This window comes from Poeciliopsis prolifica, unplaced genomic scaffold, assembly GCF_027474105.1.
Source record: "Poeciliopsis prolifica strain line A6 unplaced genomic scaffold, Auburn_PproV2 SCAFFOLD017, whole genome shotgun sequence".
NCBI lineage: Eukaryota > Metazoa > Chordata > Actinopteri > Cyprinodontiformes > Poeciliidae > Poeciliopsis > Poeciliopsis prolifica.
In genome coordinates, this window is record NW_026562392.1 from 749,113 (window position 1) to 770,996 (window position 21,884).

At 40.0% G+C, this 21,884-nt stretch overlaps 1 protein-coding gene across 3 annotated transcripts in view; it reads left to right on the forward strand.

Annotated features, from left to right (window-relative positions):
- The window catches only part of cdk14 (cyclin-dependent kinase 14), a 150,519-nt gene that overhangs the window by 87,382 nt on the left and 41,253 nt on the right, over positions 1-21,884 (forward strand). For all 3 annotated transcript variants that reach the window (XM_055041929.1, XM_055041930.1, XM_055041931.1), the window contains 3 exons: positions 8,310-8,373; positions 14,483-14,531; positions 20,291-20,430. In XM_055041929.1, coding sequence (XP_054897904.1) covers positions 8,310-8,373; positions 14,483-14,531; positions 20,291-20,430 — 253 coding nt within the window. The remainder of the gene's footprint in view (positions 1-8,309; positions 8,374-14,482; positions 14,532-20,290; positions 20,431-21,884) is intronic.

Here is a 21,884-nt window from a genome sequence, read left to right on the forward strand (position 1 = left end):
CTCATCAGGCTCCACCTGAGTCCTGGATTATTTGATTTGCTGCCAACCATTGCTTCGGGGTCAACATGCAATTTGGGAGTTGGTCATATCTCCCATACTGAAACACTGAGCAAAATTAGAACAAGAATGTCGGGTTACTTAATGCAATCCCTGGTTCTTTGATAACAGAGTGAGGTGTTTCACCAACACATCCCTTCTTGCATGGGCACGGAAAGAAACCTGTCTCGAATGAATTGAGAGGAGTAGGTTGGCTGTGATATTGGATGTTGGGTGGAGCCATGGTCACAGCTCAACCTGTCTGTCCTTGACAGACATGATGTCTTTTGAGCTTCCGTAGTTCGGTCACGCTCAGGCGATTCACAAAGTGACAGCACTTCACTCTGCTGTCAAAGAACCAGGGATTACGTTAAGTAACCCAATTTTATTTTGAATCTTCCCTTTTACATGAGCCTTTTCTAATGTGAAACTTAAAAATGACCATAAAAAGCTCTGATGGAAACTCAGCAAGAGACTCTTGGGTACTTTTACAGTTGTATCCATGCATTTTCAAAAACACACTTGACATGGCATGCAAAAATAGTCCCTTTAAATACTGAAAGGTGCATAGAAGTGAAATGTCATTAAACTTCATGTGACCGACAAGCTCACACAGCATAATCACCAGATGAAGGAAAATGCCACAGTGCTTCTTTGAGTTGGAACATGACCTTTGCATTAAAGTAAGGTAAGGTTTGTGCTTGTGATACAAGTTGAAGGTGGCCAGTAGAGACATTATTGCTATAAAGTGCTATTTAATATATTTGCTATTATTGTTGCTGACTCTGGCTACACAGTGGTGCAGTTTGTAGCACTGTTGCCTGGCAGCAAGGAGGTCCTGGGTTCGATTCCCGGCCCGGGTTCTTTCTGCACGGAGTTTGCATGTTCTTTATGTGCATGCATGGGTTCTCTCCGGGTACTCCGGCTTCCTCTTCCCACCGGCTAAAAACATGACTGTTAGGTAAATTAGTCTCTTTAAATTCTCCCTCGGTGTGTGTGCATGGTTGTTTGTCTCGCGACCTGTCCACGGTGTACCCCACATCTCGCCCAGAACATAGCTGGAGATAGGCACCAGCACTTCCTGAGCCCACTAGAGAAAAGAGTGAACAGAAAATTGATGGATGGATGGATGGATGGATGGATGTTGCTGATTCTGCACTCTTGTCCTGATCCTACAGATAAAGTATTTTTTCCCTCTCTTGCTCTCTGGCTCTTTGCATGTGTTAATTACAACAACATTACACTTTCTTCCTGTTGCTGCAGATTAATTAACTCTGTCTGGCAGTTTTAGCTTAACATCTGAATTTTAGATGTGCTGATTTTGTTTTTCAGCTTTTTAATAGGATCTCGGTGAAATAAAAGTGTCAACTGAATTTACACTAACATGCAGTGCTGCATACAGCAATGAAACCTGTTTTACTGACCACTAATAAATTCTAAAAATATTCCTTTACCCTGATACACAAAGGAAGAAATAGCTTCTGTATTTCCTTAGAAATGCTTATTTCACTGTAATCCCAAATCTCTGCAGGATCCTTCACCTTGACAGCGCTGAGTTGGAGCGATTTTCTGAGCTGATCAGTATTCATACATGACCACATGTGTGTGTCATATCAAGCATGATATATTGGCATGCTTTTATTTATTCCCACTGTCTGTGTCTACCCTACAGTATGTACTGGAATAGCTGCATTTATGCCAGAATCTGTGTTTGGATGGATGTTATCAAGACGTTGTGTCTCTCCATACCTCTACCTCTCACACACACGCACACATGTCTATGTGAATTAAAGTATAGGTGCATGAGGCCAGGCTGATTGGAGTCGGTTAACCAGCTGTCAGCACACTAAAGATTCCACCCAGCGGAAGGCATACATGAATATGGACAGGTCTATTTGCAGGATATCACCTGTCAAGTTGAGAAGTGTGTGTGGAGTGTGTGTGTTTGTGCTGCAGAGACAATAACATGCCTCCTTGTATTAGATGAAGCAGATTCTGGTGAAGTATGAGCGCTGACAGCCGTGGACGGCTGCTCACGGTTAGCTCAACATAGCTCACGTTTGTCCATGACATCAATTTACTGGGAGATTTTGACTGTGTGTGATCATAATATTTTACTTAAGGTAATTAATATGAGTCAGACATTACTACAATTACGTTGTTTTCAAATTATTTAAAAAATGCTTTAGTTGTTTTATTATTATTTATGTGCTATGATTAATGTGTAAACACTGCCTCTGCATTCCAATAGCTCTAGCTTCATTCACACTACATAAGGGTCACAATCATTATATGCGCTGTTATGGTTTTGATCATTAAAAATTCATAAAAGAAAACATTATATTTTGTTGGACTGAAGCAGATATAACCTGTACTCTCAGTAACTACAATACGGGATGTAAAAATATAAATTATTCATAACATTTGTAAAGTGCCTTGTGAAAGCGAGGCTTTAAAACTGATTTTTGTTTGAATTCAGCCTTATAAGCAGCTGTCCTCTGCAGGTGGTTTGGGTATCGGCCTCAGTCAGCCTGGACGGAGAGTATCTGGGAACATGTGATCCGTTAAGTTCGAGGTATTCTGGTTATCGCCTTCCAACGCTATTCCATTCAATTCTCAACTCCCTTTCCTGCTCGATCTGGACTTCCTAACTAGCATTTCTCCAGTGCAGTTTCAACCGGGCCAATCAGTGGACTGAAGGATTAGTTGTGAACAACTTATGTAGATTTTCTGTTCTGTTTTAGAATTGCAGTCTGCCTGTAGTTTTAACAATGGCAGTGGAGATGTGAAGGAAGTCATTCAGTCCTTCTTGGCCACGCTTCCTAATATTGAGAAGTTAAAATCACCTTCTAGATGAGGTCTGGTTTGATGGGAAGGCTGTTATGGCCATACTTTCCATGGTATCATCAAACATGGGGTCAGTGTTAGAGAATATGGATGAGGCGGAGTGGAATGCAGCCGGGCTAGAGACTGCGAGGCTTACCTCGCAGTCAGATGTTAGCCCTCAACTCTCAAACACACACACTTCATCCCGCAGATGTCCATTTGTTCTCAAGGCAGACTTAATGCGATCTCAAAGTGGATGTACCTCAGATATGTCTGCATAAAGGTACATTTTTATGGCTGTGTACTCAGTGTCCCACAGTAAACAGCTTGGCTGGAAACAGTGTTCACATTAAACTGTTGTATTTGTGACACTGAGGATTTGGATTTAGAACTGTAGTCTTGCTGTTGTAGCTTGGCAATGTTAGCAAAAAGAAGTGAATGAGGCCTTTCAGTTTGTGTTGGCCACCTTCTAAATATTGAGAAATCAAAGTTGAAGTAAGGGGAATGCCTAAGACATGTTTTTCCTGGCAAACATGTAATTTGGCTCGGCATTTCTCTTCACAGTGGTTAATGGTTGTTCGCAGCACACTTAGTTTCCAGTTAGCTTCATAGCATAGCTGGCGCATTACATACAACACAGAAAATGTCAGCGATATGGCAAATCAGATTCATGGCTCCAGGAAGCAATTGTTTTATAATAGCTGAGGTCTGGTTTGCACTGGACTAGCCCAGAATACCTGACCAGGGATGAGTCCAGGAGGCATCATAACTAGAGGCCTGAGTTACCTCAATCAGCTTTTCTCGTCATGAAGGAGCAGTGGGTCTACTCTGAGTCGCTCCAGATGGTCAAACTTCTGTCCCTTCTTTAAGGGAGAGGCAGACACTCTGCAGAGAAAACTGATTTCAGCTACTTGTATCTGCTATTCTCAGTCTTTTGATCATGAACATAGATGGGGGTGGGACTATAGATCGATGGGCTCAGCTTTGTTCCAGTGTGTTGTGGCGAAGGAATATAAAAAAAATATAAATCATAACCATATCTAAGCCGCTTCTTGGAGAAAGAGAGCATACTTCAAGTAGAATATTTTCTAAAAGATGGAGTTCAGAAAAACCATGAAGGACTTCATCACAGCACATAAAGGCACAGCATGGCACCCATAGCTGGCCACAGAGAAGTGTGTATGTGTGTGTGCGTGTGTGTGTATTTGTGTAGCATCATTTCACCCACAGTCAGCCACTGTGTTTGTGTCTCCTACATTAGGGTTTACAGAACACACTCCACCCAGTCACAGTGGGATACAGCTGATCCAGTTGGCTGTGGTTCTGATTGGTTTGACCCATACACCCCAGGGTTGACCCCAATAAGAGAGTTGGAAATTACTTTTGGAACAGAGAAGCTGAGACATGGGGTCAGTGTTAGAGAATATGGATGAGGCGGAGTGGAATGCAGCCGGGCCAGAGTCAGAAGGTCGGCTTTTGTTGCGATTAAAGAGCTGATATCTGAGGAAGGTTCTATTCTAACCGGAAAAACCCAGAAAACGTTCAGTTTCTACAGAAACAGAACTGCTGCTAAGCGTGAGTAGATCTGGTGAAATATAAAAGAAAAACTGGCACTGTTCTGATAACAGTGAAGTCTGTTTACAGAGATTTGATCCAGTTTTTGTTAGCATGAGGCACAAAAGCTGTTATAGATCAAAGGGAAGCTGTTTCTGAACCAGTGGTTATGGCTGCAAGAGCAATAACCACGGTGGGACCGAGTCGAGTCCAAATACTAAACTTTTCATTTTTGGGTTTTGAACAGGTTAGTCACAATTTCCTCCGTAATAATTACTAATTTAGAGATTTATGTAACTGTTTTAAAAGCTTTTTTATTTGGTAGAAACAGTAAGAAAATGTTAACTTTAAAAAAAAAAAAAATAATTAAGGCTTCTGTTACCTGTATATCAACCTAAACGAACACAACAGTTACTAATCTGAGGAAGGAATGAACAAATTATCAATATTTTTTTCCCTTTGAAATAGACATATCCATGTTACCCAACTACAGTAGTACAAGCTTTGCTCTTACAATATTGTATAAGTAATTCCATATTAACTGAATCAACAAATCAAATGATTTATATAAATGCAGAAAAGTGCATTTTCTGATCAAATTGATTTCATCGGGCATCATCATGAAGCTTCTATCTGTCAACATGAATGAATGCACACGAGTGATCCAAATGATCAGAGATCATCTGATTTAAAAAGATCACATCTGAGTCAGAAACGGTGACTCTCCACTATCCATGATGAAATCACTGAACAAACCCAGATGTTCTACAGGAATAATAAAGGCAAAGAATGCATTTCCTGTGGTTAATATGGCTGTTAAATACACATATTGCTTAATATCATTACATATTCAACCAGCCTTGTAATGGATGCTGAGGATGAGAATGTTGTGATTTTCATGTGGAGCCACACTTCCTGCTGTTGGGAATACAGTTTGATGGAATTTCAAACCTGCCAAGCATTCTGAATGATTGAAAGAATGATTTTTAATTCTGTGTTATGGGAAATGAATCCTGTGGTAGTAAAACTGGAGGCAGGACACAGTCTGTGACCCAGATTCAGTCCACACACTCACACACCTCCTGTCAGTCTGTCAGCTGTCCTTGTGACCTGCTTTCAGCGCAGTCGCCAGCCGCACCGCTCCAACATCTTCACTCCCTCTCTGCCAACAGAAATATAATTGGGGGTCCCAGAGTGAAGGTCAGATATGCCTGACTGGGTGGTCTATCAGCCTTCCTGGGTGTCTGATGGAAGTGGAGGGGTGGTATGTGTGCAGCAGAATGTGTGTGTAGAGCGGGGTCAGGCCCTGTGACCTCACATGAATTCCTCAGTAAAACAAGCCATCTCCATCTCGACATGCCCTGTCCCAATGCTGGCTCATGTTCCTGGATGAGTACATTCCTCCCGGCTCCCTGATCATTGGCTTTCATCACATCCTTTATCCTGCCTGTACTTGGCCTGGAGCTCACTGGCCTGGAGAAACATTGACATTTTCTGTCCTTCGAGGATGCAGACAGGGAAGATTGCCTAAACCAGATACACAAGTCATCTTCAAAACACCAATGGAACCAGTGTATAGTGCTAAGAAATATTATTTTCCCATTTATAAATATGTTCTACCTTGTTTTCATTAACAAATTCTGATATTTCAGATGGTCCTAATCCTCTTCCATACGAGTTGGTCTCAACTCATCATAGGAATTGTAAATGTAACTTTCAGTACTCTCTTTAATTGTGAGTGCATTCCTGTGTGTTACATAAAGTGACATTTATCAGTGTTTGTTTCTGTTGAGCTAGTATTCAGAGTGCATGTTCCTCTGGAAGGGAGCCAGTTAAATGGCTGATCTTTAGGTCTGTTTTGCTCCCTGTAATGCAGCAATCCTGAGTTCTGCTGATGCTGCTCCTCGTCTCCATCATTATAAAACCTTGAACATTCACCGCCATGCCTTCCTCTCACTACCAGCCTCCCTCTCACTACCAGCCTCCCATCACTTTAAAGGTCACCAAAGTACTGCATCAATAATGCAGAAGAGGTTGAGCTTTGTCAACCAAACATCCACTCAGATGCCACACTGAACCCCTAAATCACTCTAGCAGCTTTATCTGTTTCAGAAAATCTAACTATATGAACAACAAAAAAGTCAAACAAATACAAACTGTAAATTGATCCTAAAATGATCCAAACTGGCTCTGCACATGTTTTCACTGGGGCATGTTCTTGTTCCAGTCTGAATGGAATGGTCACTCTGTCTCTGTCTCTATTTTCCCAGTGACAGAGTCACCAGTGGATTCAAATCAGGAGCTTCTTCAACTCTGGAACTCTGACAATGTTCTTGATTTGTCTGCAGAACTTTTGTACTTGTTCAAGTTCAACTTTGCTCAATGAACACAATAAATAATGCTGCCAGAGCTTCAACTTTGGGCTAATCATCCATGGACCTGCATTTACAGACCTAAAGCTCTGCTGAGGTTCTGGGTTGGATGCAAAGCTTCTTGTTTTGATTCTGTCTAACAGATCCGTCATCCAACTCAAGATGTTTTATGCTCTCATTCTTTCCTGAATCACTTTTGATCAAAAATGACTTGGGCCATTATTTTAGAAAATTGATGATATGAAGCAAGTTTTGTGAGAACACACTGCCCTCTGGTGGGTGATTGTTGTTATTGCATCAACCTTCTGGGTTGCATCAAATCATTTTCTTTTGTTGTGTCTTTTAAGAGGAAATATTTTTGACCATTTAAAGTATAATACATGGAGTAATGAAAAAGGAAAATGAGTCCAGTCAAGCCAGACTCTAAGCAGAGCTATGTTTTCTGTACATAGAGCAAACCTCACACTGCCTCTTTTAGTTTTTGTCCTCTTTTTGTCTCTCAGCTGTTCTACACACCCACCTGAAACAGATGGCTCCCACAAACATACTGTCATCCAATCTCTGTATAGGTCGTGTTCTTAGTAAGCTGCTTAAATCTCTGCTCTGCGGAGTGTGCTGCTGATCTAAGACATGTAGGCAATCTGGAAACTATTATGCTGCTTAGCTGTGATGGATCATGTCTAAGGCATGTCCGCTGGTCTGTGCTTTCTCATCATAAACCCAACCTGTGTGTGTGAGAACTCAGCCTGAGTCGCCTATAAAAGTTGCAGCAATCAGGACTATTCTACGAACAACACAACACTTTTTAAAAACCTTGTCATTGATTACCATCATTAAAATTAGATGGATTAACATCCACATACATTTCATATCAGAAAAAACATTTTGTATCCATTGTACATACGACATTTTATCAGCAACACAGAGTTTCACTCTGAGATTTATGCAAACTGTTATAGATACTATTGTTCAGAAGCAAAGATATGTTCATGTGTTTACTCTTCATAATACATATTATAAGAATTCCCTTGCTGTCTGAGCTTTTTTCACATGTTGTCACAAAGCTTAATATGCTTAATTTAACTTTCTGAATTCACCAACACAAAATAGTTTCTAATTGTGAAGAAGACTGAAAATGACTGGGTTTTACTTTCAATTCAAATGAATATCTGAAAATTGTGCCTTTATTTGTATTTACCTTCCTTTATACTGACTCTCCTGACTGAAATCCAGGGCAACAAGCTGGCTTTATAAGTCGCATACAACATTTATCTGTGATTTTCAGTTTTTGAATGGATAGAGTTAAATCCAACCCTGAGTCTGTGAACAAACAGCCAGAGATATGTTAGAACAGTAGAAATCATTAATTATTTTCCTTTCCATCCACACTATGCATAACTTTACTGCAGTTTATCACACAATGTGAACAAGTTCCGGGATATAAACCACTTTGAAAGTATTTAGTGATGAAGATGTTTTATTTTCTTGTGCTGACTTCTTCTCTGTTCATGTCTCTGTCAGGTTCTTGGAACTCCGTCTGAGGAAACATGGCCTGGCGTTAACTCCCTGCCTCACTTTAAAGCAGGTGGGACATTTCTTCTCTTGAAGCTGTGCTGGAGCTGTTAAAGGTCATGGCTGTAAATTGTGGAGCTGTCTTTCTGAAGCTCAGTCCGGTTTATATCTCAAACAAAACACTAATTATCCTTTATTAAATAAATTTAGAAACTTAACTTACCAAAATACAATCCATCATTTTAGATGAAACCAGATAGAAAGTTGATCTAATTCAGATGAGCAGTGTGTGAAGCAGGACTTTATCGCTCAACGTTGACGACATTGAAGATTCAATGTAAGTCGATCTTCATCCATCTGACAGATGACTTCCCATTAGACTCTAGAATATTCAGGGAGGAGTTGCGAAAATGTCTGGAATGTTCTCCACTGGATTCGAAATAGTTTGGAACTGATCCTGTAAACTTTCCCTGGTTTTAGAAAAGCAGCCTTTGATGAGGTCATTCATCCCTAGCAACATATAAACACACCACAGAGCTGCACGTATTTTATGGAGGTGATCAAACTTACTAAAGACCTGTTCATCATTACTAGGATCACCTCCAGGAAGCCGGGCCCTTAATGTTGCCATCGATACATAAGAGTTAAGAACCAATGAATGAGGGCGACACTGTTTTCATTCTGACTGGCCTCTGTGGGGGAAATCGCCAGCCTGGCACCGTTTTAGCCAAGCTCACCGTCTTGTTCTGGAAACCCAAAGACAGACTATATCCAGACATTAAAAAAGTAAAAATATATGATTTTAAAGAACATTGGAGTCAGGAATGAAAGTGACATACTTTGAAGGACAAATAAATGACAAATAAATAAATAGACTTTCTTTTTCACTATTTGTGGCCAATGTGTGTTAGTCTAGGGCTAAAATAGTTCAATTATTGAAATAATAGTCTACCAAGTTGGTAATTGATTAATCATAGTGACCGACTTTTCTTGTGTAAAAAGAGCGCTATAAACAGACTGTAACATCCCAGGTTAAACTGTTCACAGAAGTCTGATCGCTGATTTGAACAATTTGAACGACCATGCAAAAAATAATAATAAGCATGAAGACCTGCTGAGTTAACGTTCTAATTCCACCAGTTCTATAATTACTGCACTGTCACCCTGCTTGAAGAGAATAGTTGCAGGTCAGGTGCAGACCATGTACATCCCATTGCTCATCAGATCTTCTGCCTGCTGAGATGAAGAGTCATTTAGTGTTTTTGCTTCATGAAAAACATCTGCAGAAACTGCTGACTTCTTTAAATCAGACTTGAAAACCTCATCGGAACTGTTTTCTGCAGCTAACCCACCAAGGCCAAGGATTAATACAGAATGCTTTCATGTGTCCTCCATTTTTTATTTACTAAAATTTTAAAGAGACTTAAAATCTAAGTGTTTCTTTCTTTTACGTGATAACGCTCAAGCTGTTTTATCTTCTGTCTCTCCTCCTTTCTTCTTCCTGTGAAATATTTTGAATTACCCTGAGTGCTGCTATTCCTTAAGAATTTGAAAAAGAAGTCGACCCTGTTATGGGTGACGGATCTGTCCACCCAAGTGTTTGGTGGAGACAGGGAGCAGCAATTACACCACCCCGAATGGAGGAAGCAGGTGTTGAAAGTAAAGAGAGGGATGAGAGAACACCATGAGACACTGACTGTTCTCCTTTATCGTAGCAGCAGCTGCAGCAGACCGGTTCTTCCAGCTGGTAGCCATGCCTTCTGGGAGCTCACCATGACTTTTTATGGGCCAATTGCAGATTAGTGTCAGCTGATCCAGGAGAGGGGAGGGAGACAGAAACAGATAAAAAGAGGTGAGGGTGGTGGGCAAGCAGCCATCTCTAAGGTACACTGTGACCCAGACTCCAATCTCCAGTGGCCAATTAGGGACCAACATGCACACACAGCCCATGCTAATGTGAGCTCACGTCCTGTCTCTATGGTGACAGCGTTGGCTTGGAAGCAGTTAGGTGGACCACAGGTGTGTCAGACCTTCCAAACTACCATCAATCAAAACTCATATTTCTCATTCAGTGGCTCCCTGCTGATCCTCAGAAAGTTGAGGGGAAGATGAGAAAACAAATGGGAAAAAAAAAGGAATCCCATATATTTAATCTGTTCACAAGAAAAATACAGAGGGGACCCTCCAGCAGCCCTGCTGCAGAAAACACTGCTGCAAAAACCTCTCAAAACTGTGACTGAACTGTAGAGATGAAACAAAAGTTTGTGCATATTTTCCTAGAATCAAAAGACTGGATTGTGTTGAAAAATGTCATCGACAATTATAATGACATGAACATCAACTTAACAAGGTCATAAGATATTACCCTAATAACAAAATGTTGCACCATAGAACTCAGACCAGCTAAAATCAGGAGGTATGAGGCAACATTTATGCTGAACAAGACTCACAGTAATTGAATAGTGAATAAAAGTGAGAAAAAATTTTTTTTACACTTTGTGTCTTCATCTGTGAGCTGTCTAGAAAGAATTTGGTCACTCTGCCGGAAGACAAATGGACCACTTTTACTCACTCTGCTACTTTCTCCTACAACTTTCAAAACATTCATGGCTGCAGTTATTGTAGAAACTGAATATTTCTGGGTTTTATTCTCTCTACATGAACTTTACAACATTATTAGTCTGGGAATACTTTCTGCAGGGAGGTGAGTTATAATAAACAGATGTGGAGAAAAAAACTAAATTCCATAAAGAATCACAGTTTCTAGTCTTGGGAATTATGAAACAATTCAAAATTCTCAAAAATCAACTTTAAATCTAAATTGTTCATCTTTACCACTCGTATTTGCGGTGTGTAATGTGACATATCGCATTACTCCATAGAAGCCATCTCAGCCACCAGATATATTTTGAATATTTTTTTATTTTTGAAAAAGCAAAGTAACTAAGTTTTAATAACTAAGACTGGTAATTCAAGTTACAGAATTTCATTTTTTTCTTCGATGGTCTCAACTGAGACATTTTGTCTCTGTTTGAATTGAGAAACTGATTTTGTGAAAAATCCTTTCTGAATTTAATTTTAACCCTAATAATTGGAATTAATTTGGTCAACACTGAAATATTTGCATCTCCGATAAAAACTAATTACTCCATGGTGTCTGTAAATGTTGACGCTCTAACCTGTTTCTCTTTTAGACAAAGCCACTGGAAGAGCAATGCACATTCTCTCTTTTATGTGATGATACTGATGTGTTTATGTGTTTCTGTTCCAGCCAAAGCCAGTAAAGGAGCTTCTACTTCTTTTTACTGTAACATTACGTTGTTACTTATCTAACATAAAAAGTTTGATCTGTTCTGTCCCCTCAAATATACAATTTGTGGGATTCCTCAGGTTGACGTCTTTTTACGGCTCTGACTAATGTAATGAACTTAACTGCAAATTGAAGTTGGACCAAGCACTGTATAAATGAAGCAAACGTCTCATGTCACCATATATTGGTACACATTGCTCAGCCTGGCAATGCCTCAAGCTCTGTGTGACTTTGCCTCCAGCAGATATAGGCAGAATGAGATTCTATCTCAGATGTTCTGCTGAAACACAACCACATGTTGATGTTTGGAAAGTCACAGAGTGTGATTAATACCTCGACATGATAACACCAGCATGCTTGCAGTTCCTGGAAGCCTGTGATAAATACAGTGTAGGAAAAGAAACAACCATCTGGGATTATTTTGAAACTAATATGAATAATGAATCTGAACCATAATGAACCATCCCAACATTTCACTGAAGAACTGACTTTGACAGTTAAAAATGCTGCCCAAATGTCTTGCTACATTTGTCTGTGAAGTAAAGTTAGAAAAGAGCAGTACTTTTTGAGTTTTACTTTATGCATCTACGTTCCTACAAAAGTCTAATACTTCAGAAGCAGATGAAACTGATTCCTTCAGTTTCATCTGTTTATGCCATAAACAATTTATGCCATAAACAATTCATGTAAGCAATTGTTTATGGCATACCAGTTAATTAAAAAGTGAAAAACCAGTGCGTACATTGGTAATAATGTTTTACACAAAAACATAAACTTCCAATGTATTATTTCTGTGATAAACTATTGAACAGACTGTATGCAACCAGAGATTGTATGTGAACGATAAGAACCGGACCGCAATACTGGGAAAAAGAAACAAATCTTTTAGTCAACAAAGCAAGATGGTTCTGCTGGTATTAGATGGAGCAGGGAATCCAGAAGGCTTCATCAGTTAGTTTGACCACTTTATGCCCATGTTGGTCATGTAATTGAAACAACTAAAACTCTACTATGTTGATGTGACATATGCTGGAAGGTATAAGGTTGTCTTTCAATGGTTAACTTCCCTCATGAGTCATTGCAGAGACAGTAATCGCCAGCAGATGGCAGCTTTGCAACACTTTGGACCGCTGAGCTCCTCTGAGCTCCTCTTCTGAGTCAGTACCCATTAGAACAGAAAGACACACATTCAGCTCATGATTCATCATCTTATTCATCATTACTCCTGTGTCTGCTCATTAATACTCCCTACCTTTCATTTGATCCCAGAATCCACTGCAGCCACACTATTGGACCTCACTTCTGAACGGAGGAGTTATTTCTGCCTGATCTTGACACATTTGTGTGGTTATTTAAAGGGCATTTCTTTACTCACTATTGTAGTGTAGCATCTTGGTTATGAACAGGTCTTTTCTTTAATCCACATGTGGATTGTTACACAAGCAGGCTGTTGTTTGGACAGTCCGAAAACACGACGCTGTCCGGTGTTGGGTTCTATTCGGCCGGCACCCTGCTGGAAGCTGGGAGGGTGGACTCTCGGCACTGGCAGGTTGGCCCTGATGCCAGACTCTGGCCGGGTATTTGGTGATGAGGATTAGAGCGTCAGTGTGTGACTGACTTGCTGGGTGGTTGGCGAAGGCTGTGTAGTGGCTGGTCAGCTGGCAGGCAGACTGTGAGTGCACATGGCAGCTTTGGCTGAGCTTGAGAGAGCAGGGCTGAGCCTCCCAGTCTCCCAGCATAGCAAACATAGCTGTGGAAAAATCAAGAGGCTGCCTAACCAAACTCTGCAAAAATATGACAATTTCATGTGGTCTGGCCTCGTAGCTGAAGCACATAGCTCAGATGGTATTATTTAAAAACATATCTGAACTGATATCAGACACTCTCCTGTTTGACAGATTTATACGCAGAACAACCCTGAAATGAAAATTGTTCTTCCAGGAAACTGCAGAAAGTGTTCTGCCTGGTTTTCATAGGATTTTATGTTTTTGGACATCTGGATTTTCTTGCTACCTAAACACTGCATCACTGCATTCTTATTTAAACCTTTGTTTTCCTCCATCTGCATGTGGCTGCAGAAACTTGTCGTTTTGTCACTTGTATGATATTGTACTTTATTAGCACATATTTAGTGCTAATAAATGCCTGCCAGTTAACAAACACGAATTTGTATTAACAAACACAGTTTGTTAATACAAACTGTGTTTGTTAACATTGTTAGACTCCAACCTAACAGCCAGAAGACCATGGCTGATGCCTTCCATAACATTGGGTCCTCACATACTGTTTGGTTCTAACTCTGTTTGGGATTTTCATGACATGATTACCTTCAGTAAAGATACTATGGTCATGGTTTTAACACAAGTATTTAAAACCAACTTGTTTAAAATAGAATTCTGGCCTGAACTTTTGAATTGACACGTGTCTGGTTGTAAATCTGTGTTGTTGTTTTTTTGTTTTGTAAATGTGAATAAAGTCTCTTTTTGCTATTATTGAATCGTGACCTTTGACCTGAACTGAGATGGGGGTGCTGTTCCGGGTTCTGCTGTAACTTCCTGGAGGAGTTGTTGATGAACTGCTGGAATAGTTTTAGGGGTTCAGCCATTTCTGGGAAGGTTTTCCACTGTTCCATGCTTTATCCATTCAGTTCTCACTGTGGTTCTCTGGAGTCCTACAGCCTTAGAAAAGCTTTGTCGCCGTTTCCAGCCTGAAATGGCGAAAGGTCGATTACTTTGTTCATCATTTGTTCTTGAATTTTTGTAGATCTGGACATGATGGGTTACTGTTTGAAATCTGGCCCTACTTTGTATTGGGAGACTAAATATTCTGTTCAGATATTAATAGCAGGTGATTTTTCTCTCTTTCATTGCAGAACGCTTTACAGTGTACAGCGCCAAGAAGCTTCGACAAGCGTGGAATAAGTAAGTCTTAACTTAAGTCACTTGTTCTGTGTGTGTGAATGTCTCACTCTCTCTCTTTGAGAGCAGAAAATCTAGAGAGAGTGGAGGAAACACATTATTTGTTCAGGAAGGATAGAAGCTCCATTAGTTTTACTGAAGTACAGTGGAATCAGACAAAACAAAAGAAACAAGAAAAGATATATAAATTAATAAAAAAAATATCAAATGCATTCATGTTTTTCTCCCATTATTGTCGAGTTTATCAAACAAAAATAATTTGGGTAATTCTAACTCACCTAAAACAAGAGAAGTTTGGTCTGATTTAACTTTAGACTTAGAAGAAAAAAGGTATATGCATGTTTGTTTTTAGTTTGGTATATGTACATCAGTGGCACTAATGGAGCCTCCATCCTTCCTTCCTGCAGTCTTTACATCAAAAGATGTGTTTCTAGTAATCATATAATTGCGCAGATTTAAATTACAAAAATAAACTTGCATAATGGAATTTTTTTTATGAACATTTTTTTTCTTGATAATACATTTGGTATTGGTAGGATGAGGTGATTTCTCAGCCGTATTGAAATAGATGGATTTTGCTGAACTGCAGTTTAAACACTTTTTTGCATTACATGAGTCACATGCTGGATGTGAATTTACCACTGCCGTGATTTTTAATGACTTATCATGTGAACAAACTTATTCAGGTATAATTTTAATTGAATCTAATAGAAAAAACACATTTTTTTTTCTTTTGTGTTTGTTTTTTGGCATCAGCAGAATATTGTCTAAGATTTGTGCACATTTGTAATTGAACCACAGCTAGATTTTCTGCTGTGGGACATCAGGCCCATATGGCAGGAAAAGGGCAGGGTGGCACCGTCTGGGCTGCTGCTGTCTGCCTCCAGGCGAACATCTGGAGCACAAAACCACAGAGGGCAGAGGAGGAGTGTGTCTGTGTTCCACAGGGAAACTGATTTATGTAAAACTGCAGCAGTCTGATCAGATGGGATCACACCATGGAACTGCTACAGTAAAGGGACATCCCCACTAAGCTAACGACCTCATCACACATGGCTGCTCCGACATAGTGCCTCCTGGGATTCTTGATAATTAAAGAGGTCATTTGTGTCATGAATCCCTCTGGGGATCTTCTGTGTCTCTAATCAGTAAAGTATAAGAATTCCCACAAATCATTGATTATCATCTACCAAATATTCAATTTTTTTTATATACATTAGAATCCATCCATCCGTCCATTTTCTTTACGCACTTGTCCCTCGTGGGGTCAGGAGGGGTGCTGATGCCTACCTCCAGCAAACGTTTCAGGTGAGAGGTGAGGTCACCCTGGACAGATCGCCAGTCTGTCGCAATATACAATCGCAATATAGAATCTCAAGTTATTATTTTTATTGATTCCAAGATGCTGACGTCTCCTCTGATTGGTTGATGATGAGCCATGACTGAATTCTGAATATATTCCACCTAACTGTTTTCATCCATTGCTGCCATGATCTTTAATGACTTGCTTGAGCAAATCTATTCACGTGTGATTTAACGTTCATTTGTTATTTGATGGAAACACTGCAGCTGTGGGGTTTTTTGACATTAGGAGAATATCAATTTGTGCACATTTGTAATAGAAATGCAGCTACATGTATCCCAGGGTCTCTAACTGTGATGTAAACAGATCTGTACATTAACTTTAAACAAATCTGTACATTAACTTTAAACAAATCTGTACATTAACTTTAAACAGATCTGTACATTAACTTTAAACAAATCTGTACATTAACTTTAAACAAATCTGTACATTAACTTTATTTGTTTCCTGTTTGAGAGCTATCAGAAAAGTGGCTATTTGATCAAATATTGACAAGAAAACAAAGCTCAACCTCATAAAACCTGGTTAGATAGTCGAAAATAAAGACTGTCTGACAGACATCACAGACACTACAGTAGTGCTATGAGGAATGTACAACCTCTTCTAGGGTTTACTGACCTGATAAAAACTAGACCCATATTTTACACTTTGCTTCATCCAGAGGGTCTGGACTCTGCTATTGAGAAACAATTGCTTCCCAGAGGCAGTGAAGTAAAACTCTAGGATTGTGAGAACAGTGAGTTTTAGTGTTTTGTTTTCAGGTCCACTCCCCAGTCCGGTTCCCGTCCAAGAGGAAATCAAAATATGAACAAAGAAAGCAAAGCGGAATGTTAATGATAATCACTTCCTCTCTGCCGCCTTTCATCTTCAGCCAGGAAACGGTGAATTTGATATGAACATATATACAATCATTTTGTATCAGCCCTGAGCGCTGGCTCACCCCATCTTACCCCTCGTGTTTCTTCCTCACAGCCGCTTTCTTCCTCCAGCTGTGAAAATGCCCATAACATCTGTGCAGCCGGTCTGCCAGGGTTCATGGCGTTTATCTTTGTTTTTTTTTCCTTTGCATGGTATGATCAGACATTTCTCATAGCACACTTTTGTTTGACCATAAAGGTTGGAGTCCTTTACTTTAACTCAAAAGCTGCTTCATAATGTCCACGCAAGTAAAGTTGTTTATTATTCTTTGTTCTCGTAAATTTACAGTAAATTCATTACTCAAAAATGGCAGAACTTTATGTGGCTCTGAATCTATACCTATAGGTTGAATGTTAACTGGATTCAGAACAAAAACACACAAGGTTTAAAAAGTTTTCCTACACCAATCTGGTTTTCCCCTCAGAAGCTGTTTGAATGATTGATAAGACCTAATATTTTCTGAGTTCTATCTCATGAAACCAAGTGGTACAAATTAGATTTTTTGGGGGGTGAAAAGATTGGAATTGGACTGTTCAGACAGCCATGAAAAAGCTGGATATAGGTCACACACAGCAAAAAAAAATTAGATTTGAGTCGAATTCACTGACAAACTTAACCTTTGTTTCCACAACAGCAGCACAAATTCCTTTCATTGCTGTAATAGAATGGTTATATGTGGTGATGCAGAATGATTCAGGGCTGAACCAAAAATTAAATGGTTAGAATTAAAAACTCATGATGGAAATATCTTCCGTACGCGGTACTGAATTGGCTATGTATTCCTCGTTGTCAAAGCACCTGCAGTCTGAACGGTCATGTCGATTTTTATCCAGCTTTTACGTGACTGACATGAGACATGCCTCATAATTCTGCAACAATAGAAGCTAGACATAGTAAATCTGGATGTAAGCAATGGCTGAAACTATAATTATGAAATTATGATAGAAGTGTGTGACACTTAGACATCATGATCCCACCTCTCTTGGCTCTGACTACACATCCAAACAGACTTCACTGCAGAGACTTCAGCATTTTCATTAGTCATACTTTATTTTTATTGGCTTCCATCATCTTGTTATGAATTAGAGACAATACTGTTGGATACCATTGCTGAGTAAACGCTTAAAATTGATCCATAGCCGTCCTTTGTTTCTCCCATAAACACAATGCTGCTGGGTAACTTCAAAGTCTTATTGCTATCACATCTATCAGTAGTTTGAACAGTTATGTTAACAAAATTGGATTCCAGCACAAAAATCTGAATTTAGCATCAAGCCCTGCTGTGTGTCCATAGCCAGTCATTGATATTGACTTCTTGTGTCATCTCTGTTTCACATCAAATCACTTGGGTCCAGACACATTCTGCTTCCTCACTGTGAGGAAGGGTGAAGTTGTTCTACACCTTCCCTCTTGTGACACCAGCACTGATTACACAGGTCTCTCCCATTGTGTAGAATGTCAACAGGCAACCAAAGCCATGTGTCATTTGCTGTACTCAGAACAGTTACAGGTATTGACCTGCTACTCTTGATTGCACACTTGTCTTTAAACAGCACATGCATTGTGAGGCTGCCTCACTTTGGAAGCCAACAAATCAAAAACACAAAAGTAGCAGAGAGAAGTAGTAGAGGTGGGGGTGTTTGAGTTTTGTTTTGTTCCTGTGGTTATTTTGATGAAAAACTCAGAGAAGTAACACTCCAGTGAAGAAGGCGGGGTTCACCACACTGACAATGCCTCATCACCTGGGTGAGACTGAACTTTCCCTAATCATTCGGTGAGGATAGAAACAGGAGCAGAAAAGAATTTGCACACAGTACATCAACTTTCAAATATTATCATGAAAGCCAGGTGATTTCACACTGATTCATATCTGAGTGGAAACTCTGGCTGCAGAGAAACATGCAAGTGAAACTTGTTTCTGCCGCTTTGTGATTACCCCTGAAAAACTTCATTTCTCCCCAAAAAAGATCAATTTTGGATGGATTTTAATTGGAAAACAAAAAAGATAAAAACTAGAAAAACTATATGTACACAACGTTTGCTCTATACTTTGCAGCTTTAACCAATCCCATCCTTAGCTCACCAACCTCACATGTTTTCAGGGTCAGGTTGGTTGAGCTGTGATTGTAGCTAGTTTTAGATCTGACTGGAGATGTTTTGTTGGATTCAACTCTGCAATTTGGCTGGACCAACAGACTGGTCCTGAAGCCACTTGGCTGTGTGCTTCAGATCTCTGCTGAATGTTAGAGCTATTCATCATTTGGATGTAACTGTTCAGCCATAGAAACCTGTTCCATGAAGTTCTTGACCTAATCTAAACGGTATATGAAGTTTGGAAGTTTGCAACAATAGATTGAAGAAAATGGTTAACCTTTGCTCACTTTTTTTCTGCAGCATCTACTGACCCAGCTCTATGGGTCTACCACTTCATGGCAGAGTATCTGTCATCTCCAATCACTTCTACAGTATTTTGTCACAATACCACAAACAGTTGAATGCACAGTATTTAGAAGTCAAAAAATTACAAGTGCCACAAGTGACCTATCATTGTACCATTCTGGAATTCATTGCTCTCTTGAGTGCAACTTGTTCTTCTGCAAATGTTTTAGAAACATTCTGCATCACTAGCTGCTGCATTTTCTACACCTGTGGGTGTGGAACTGATTGGAGAACTGAATGATTTGCAGGAGTGGGTGACCACTTTTGCCAACAAACTGTATCTTAAGGACACGTTGACAGGTTCAGCACATGTTAACATAAATAGCCATATCTAATTAAGAATCCATCAGTTCTTATCTACAATTCTTAAGCACAGATTTGTGACCCTTTAAAAAATCTGTGCTGAAGTTTTTTAGTTGTTTGGGAAGGAACCAAGCAGAGGCTCTGATGGACTTCATTAACTTTATCTCTGCATCCATGCGCAGCGGTACAGAGCAGAGATTTATTTCCTCACGTCTTTTTTCTGCTGATAAGTCCAGTTTAGATCCCTGTTAGGAGGCAAGGGAGCAGCTGTTGGAGGGGGCGGAGGGGCGGGGAGGCGGAGGAACAGAACCCTCAGGATTTTACAGTTGTTCTCGGTACCACTGAATAACATCATGTTTATTTAATGCAGCTGATCACTAATTACTCTGTACATCTGTTTATTTTCTCTCCCCCTCAGTCTTGCGAACTGCGGCTGGTTCACAAGTTCACTACTGTCAGCACACACTCACACACTCATGTCGTTCTTGGCTCTTGCTGCAAGGACTTTTATCTTATGTCGTCATGAGTGCTCTCAGGAGAAAGTTGGTGGCATGCGCTCTCCTTTGCATGTGTGTGTTTCTCCTCTCAAGTCAGCAAACCTTCAAAGTAATGAGCAGCAGTCAGCAGCTATGAGTTGGAGGATGTCAATCCTGTGAGTGAAGAGGAACAGAGCGCCGCGCTCTGTATGATGTTTGTTTCTTTGATCAGCTGAACTAATTGGGTGTGTTTTATGTGTCAGGTTGGGCTACGTGGACCATGCTGAGGAGTTGGCCTCCAGGTTCCTCCAGTGCTTCCCAAAGAACCGGCTATCAGCACAGGCGGCCCTCAACCATGAATACTTCAGCAACCTTCCTCCACGGCTCTGGGAGCTGCAGGACAGTATGTAACTCCTAATGTCTCACCACTTTTACACACTGTTACACTTCAGCTGTTTAGCACTGCGCTACACAGGAAGCACAGAGTTGAAGAGTGTAGTTGAAGACAAGACAAAGCTTCATTTAGGTACTTCAGGCTTTTAACACAATCAGTTTCATGAGCTCAACATTTAGTTTTAATTAGGAACAGAAAGAAAAATCAATGAAAACAAATAATCTGTGAAATTTAAAATTATATGTTTTGTTAATTATACTATTGACAATGTACTAATGACTTACTGAGTTAAAGAAGCACTTACAAATCTAATGATCAGAAAACATGGATTCTGGTTCTCAAACCAGACTCCATGTTCTGTGTCTGTTGTGTCAGACACTAGACTGACACAAGTCTGTTATAGACTGACATCTAGTATCTGTTGTGTCACTCATTGAAACAACTGGACTTTAATTCTGAGGTGCTTCTTGGCTCGGTTGAGCGGCAAAACAAACAGTTAATGTTCTAAACCAGGATGCCACTCAGACAAGATGACTGTCAGTATTGGCTCTGTTGGTTCCTCACCTTCCTCAGATTTGGACAAAGAGGTTTTGATGACTAGAGAATATCATTTGATAGCATTCATTCACACTGCTACAGTTACTCTTGTAGCACTTTAGATTTGAAAACAGAATTGTTTTGTGACACAGTTTGTTTTGTGATACATCATTTATTGAATTGGTGAAGTGATATTGCACTTCACCAAAGTCCGCCTTGATTCAGGCTTAGCCAAACTGTGGATCAAGGGTGGAAAATGGGTGGGGTAAAAGATCACTCTGGAGAACTTGGACCCACTACGCACTTAAACCTTTCAGCAGGAAAACTGTGAGTATTCAGACAAGACCAAAGTCTTTTTAGAGAGACTAATCAACCTGACATGTTTATGGGAGGAAACTGGAGTACCTGGAGAGAAAACACACATGCACAAGGAGAACATGGAAAATCTGTGCAGAAAGACCCCGGGACTGGGAATCAAACCCAGGACCTTCTTCCAGCAAGATAACACTGCTACCAACTGCACCACTGTGCAGCCCTGACTAAACTCATAAACTAACAAAAAATAAATAAATAAAAAACACAGCTAGAAAGATTATGAATTTGATCCAACTCACTAAAATCTTAGAGCTGAATAACCACCTGGTGGCTCATTTTGTTTGGTGCATAGTATTTCTGCCTGAGCATCATTTTTGGCTCCAGGGTTAACAGATAAAGAGACCGACAGTCACACAAAGGCTTGCTATCTGTTCCTTTTTTTCTTTTCCTCCCCTGCTTTGTGCTTTGGTACAGTCCTTTTCTTTTGTGTTGACTCTTCACTCTGTCCTGGTCTGTCTGTGAGGAAGACAGCCAGGAGCAACCTGGGCTTGTTTTTGATCATGCACAGAAAGCCGGTCTTATCATGCGGATACCGTTGGGACAGTAAGCCC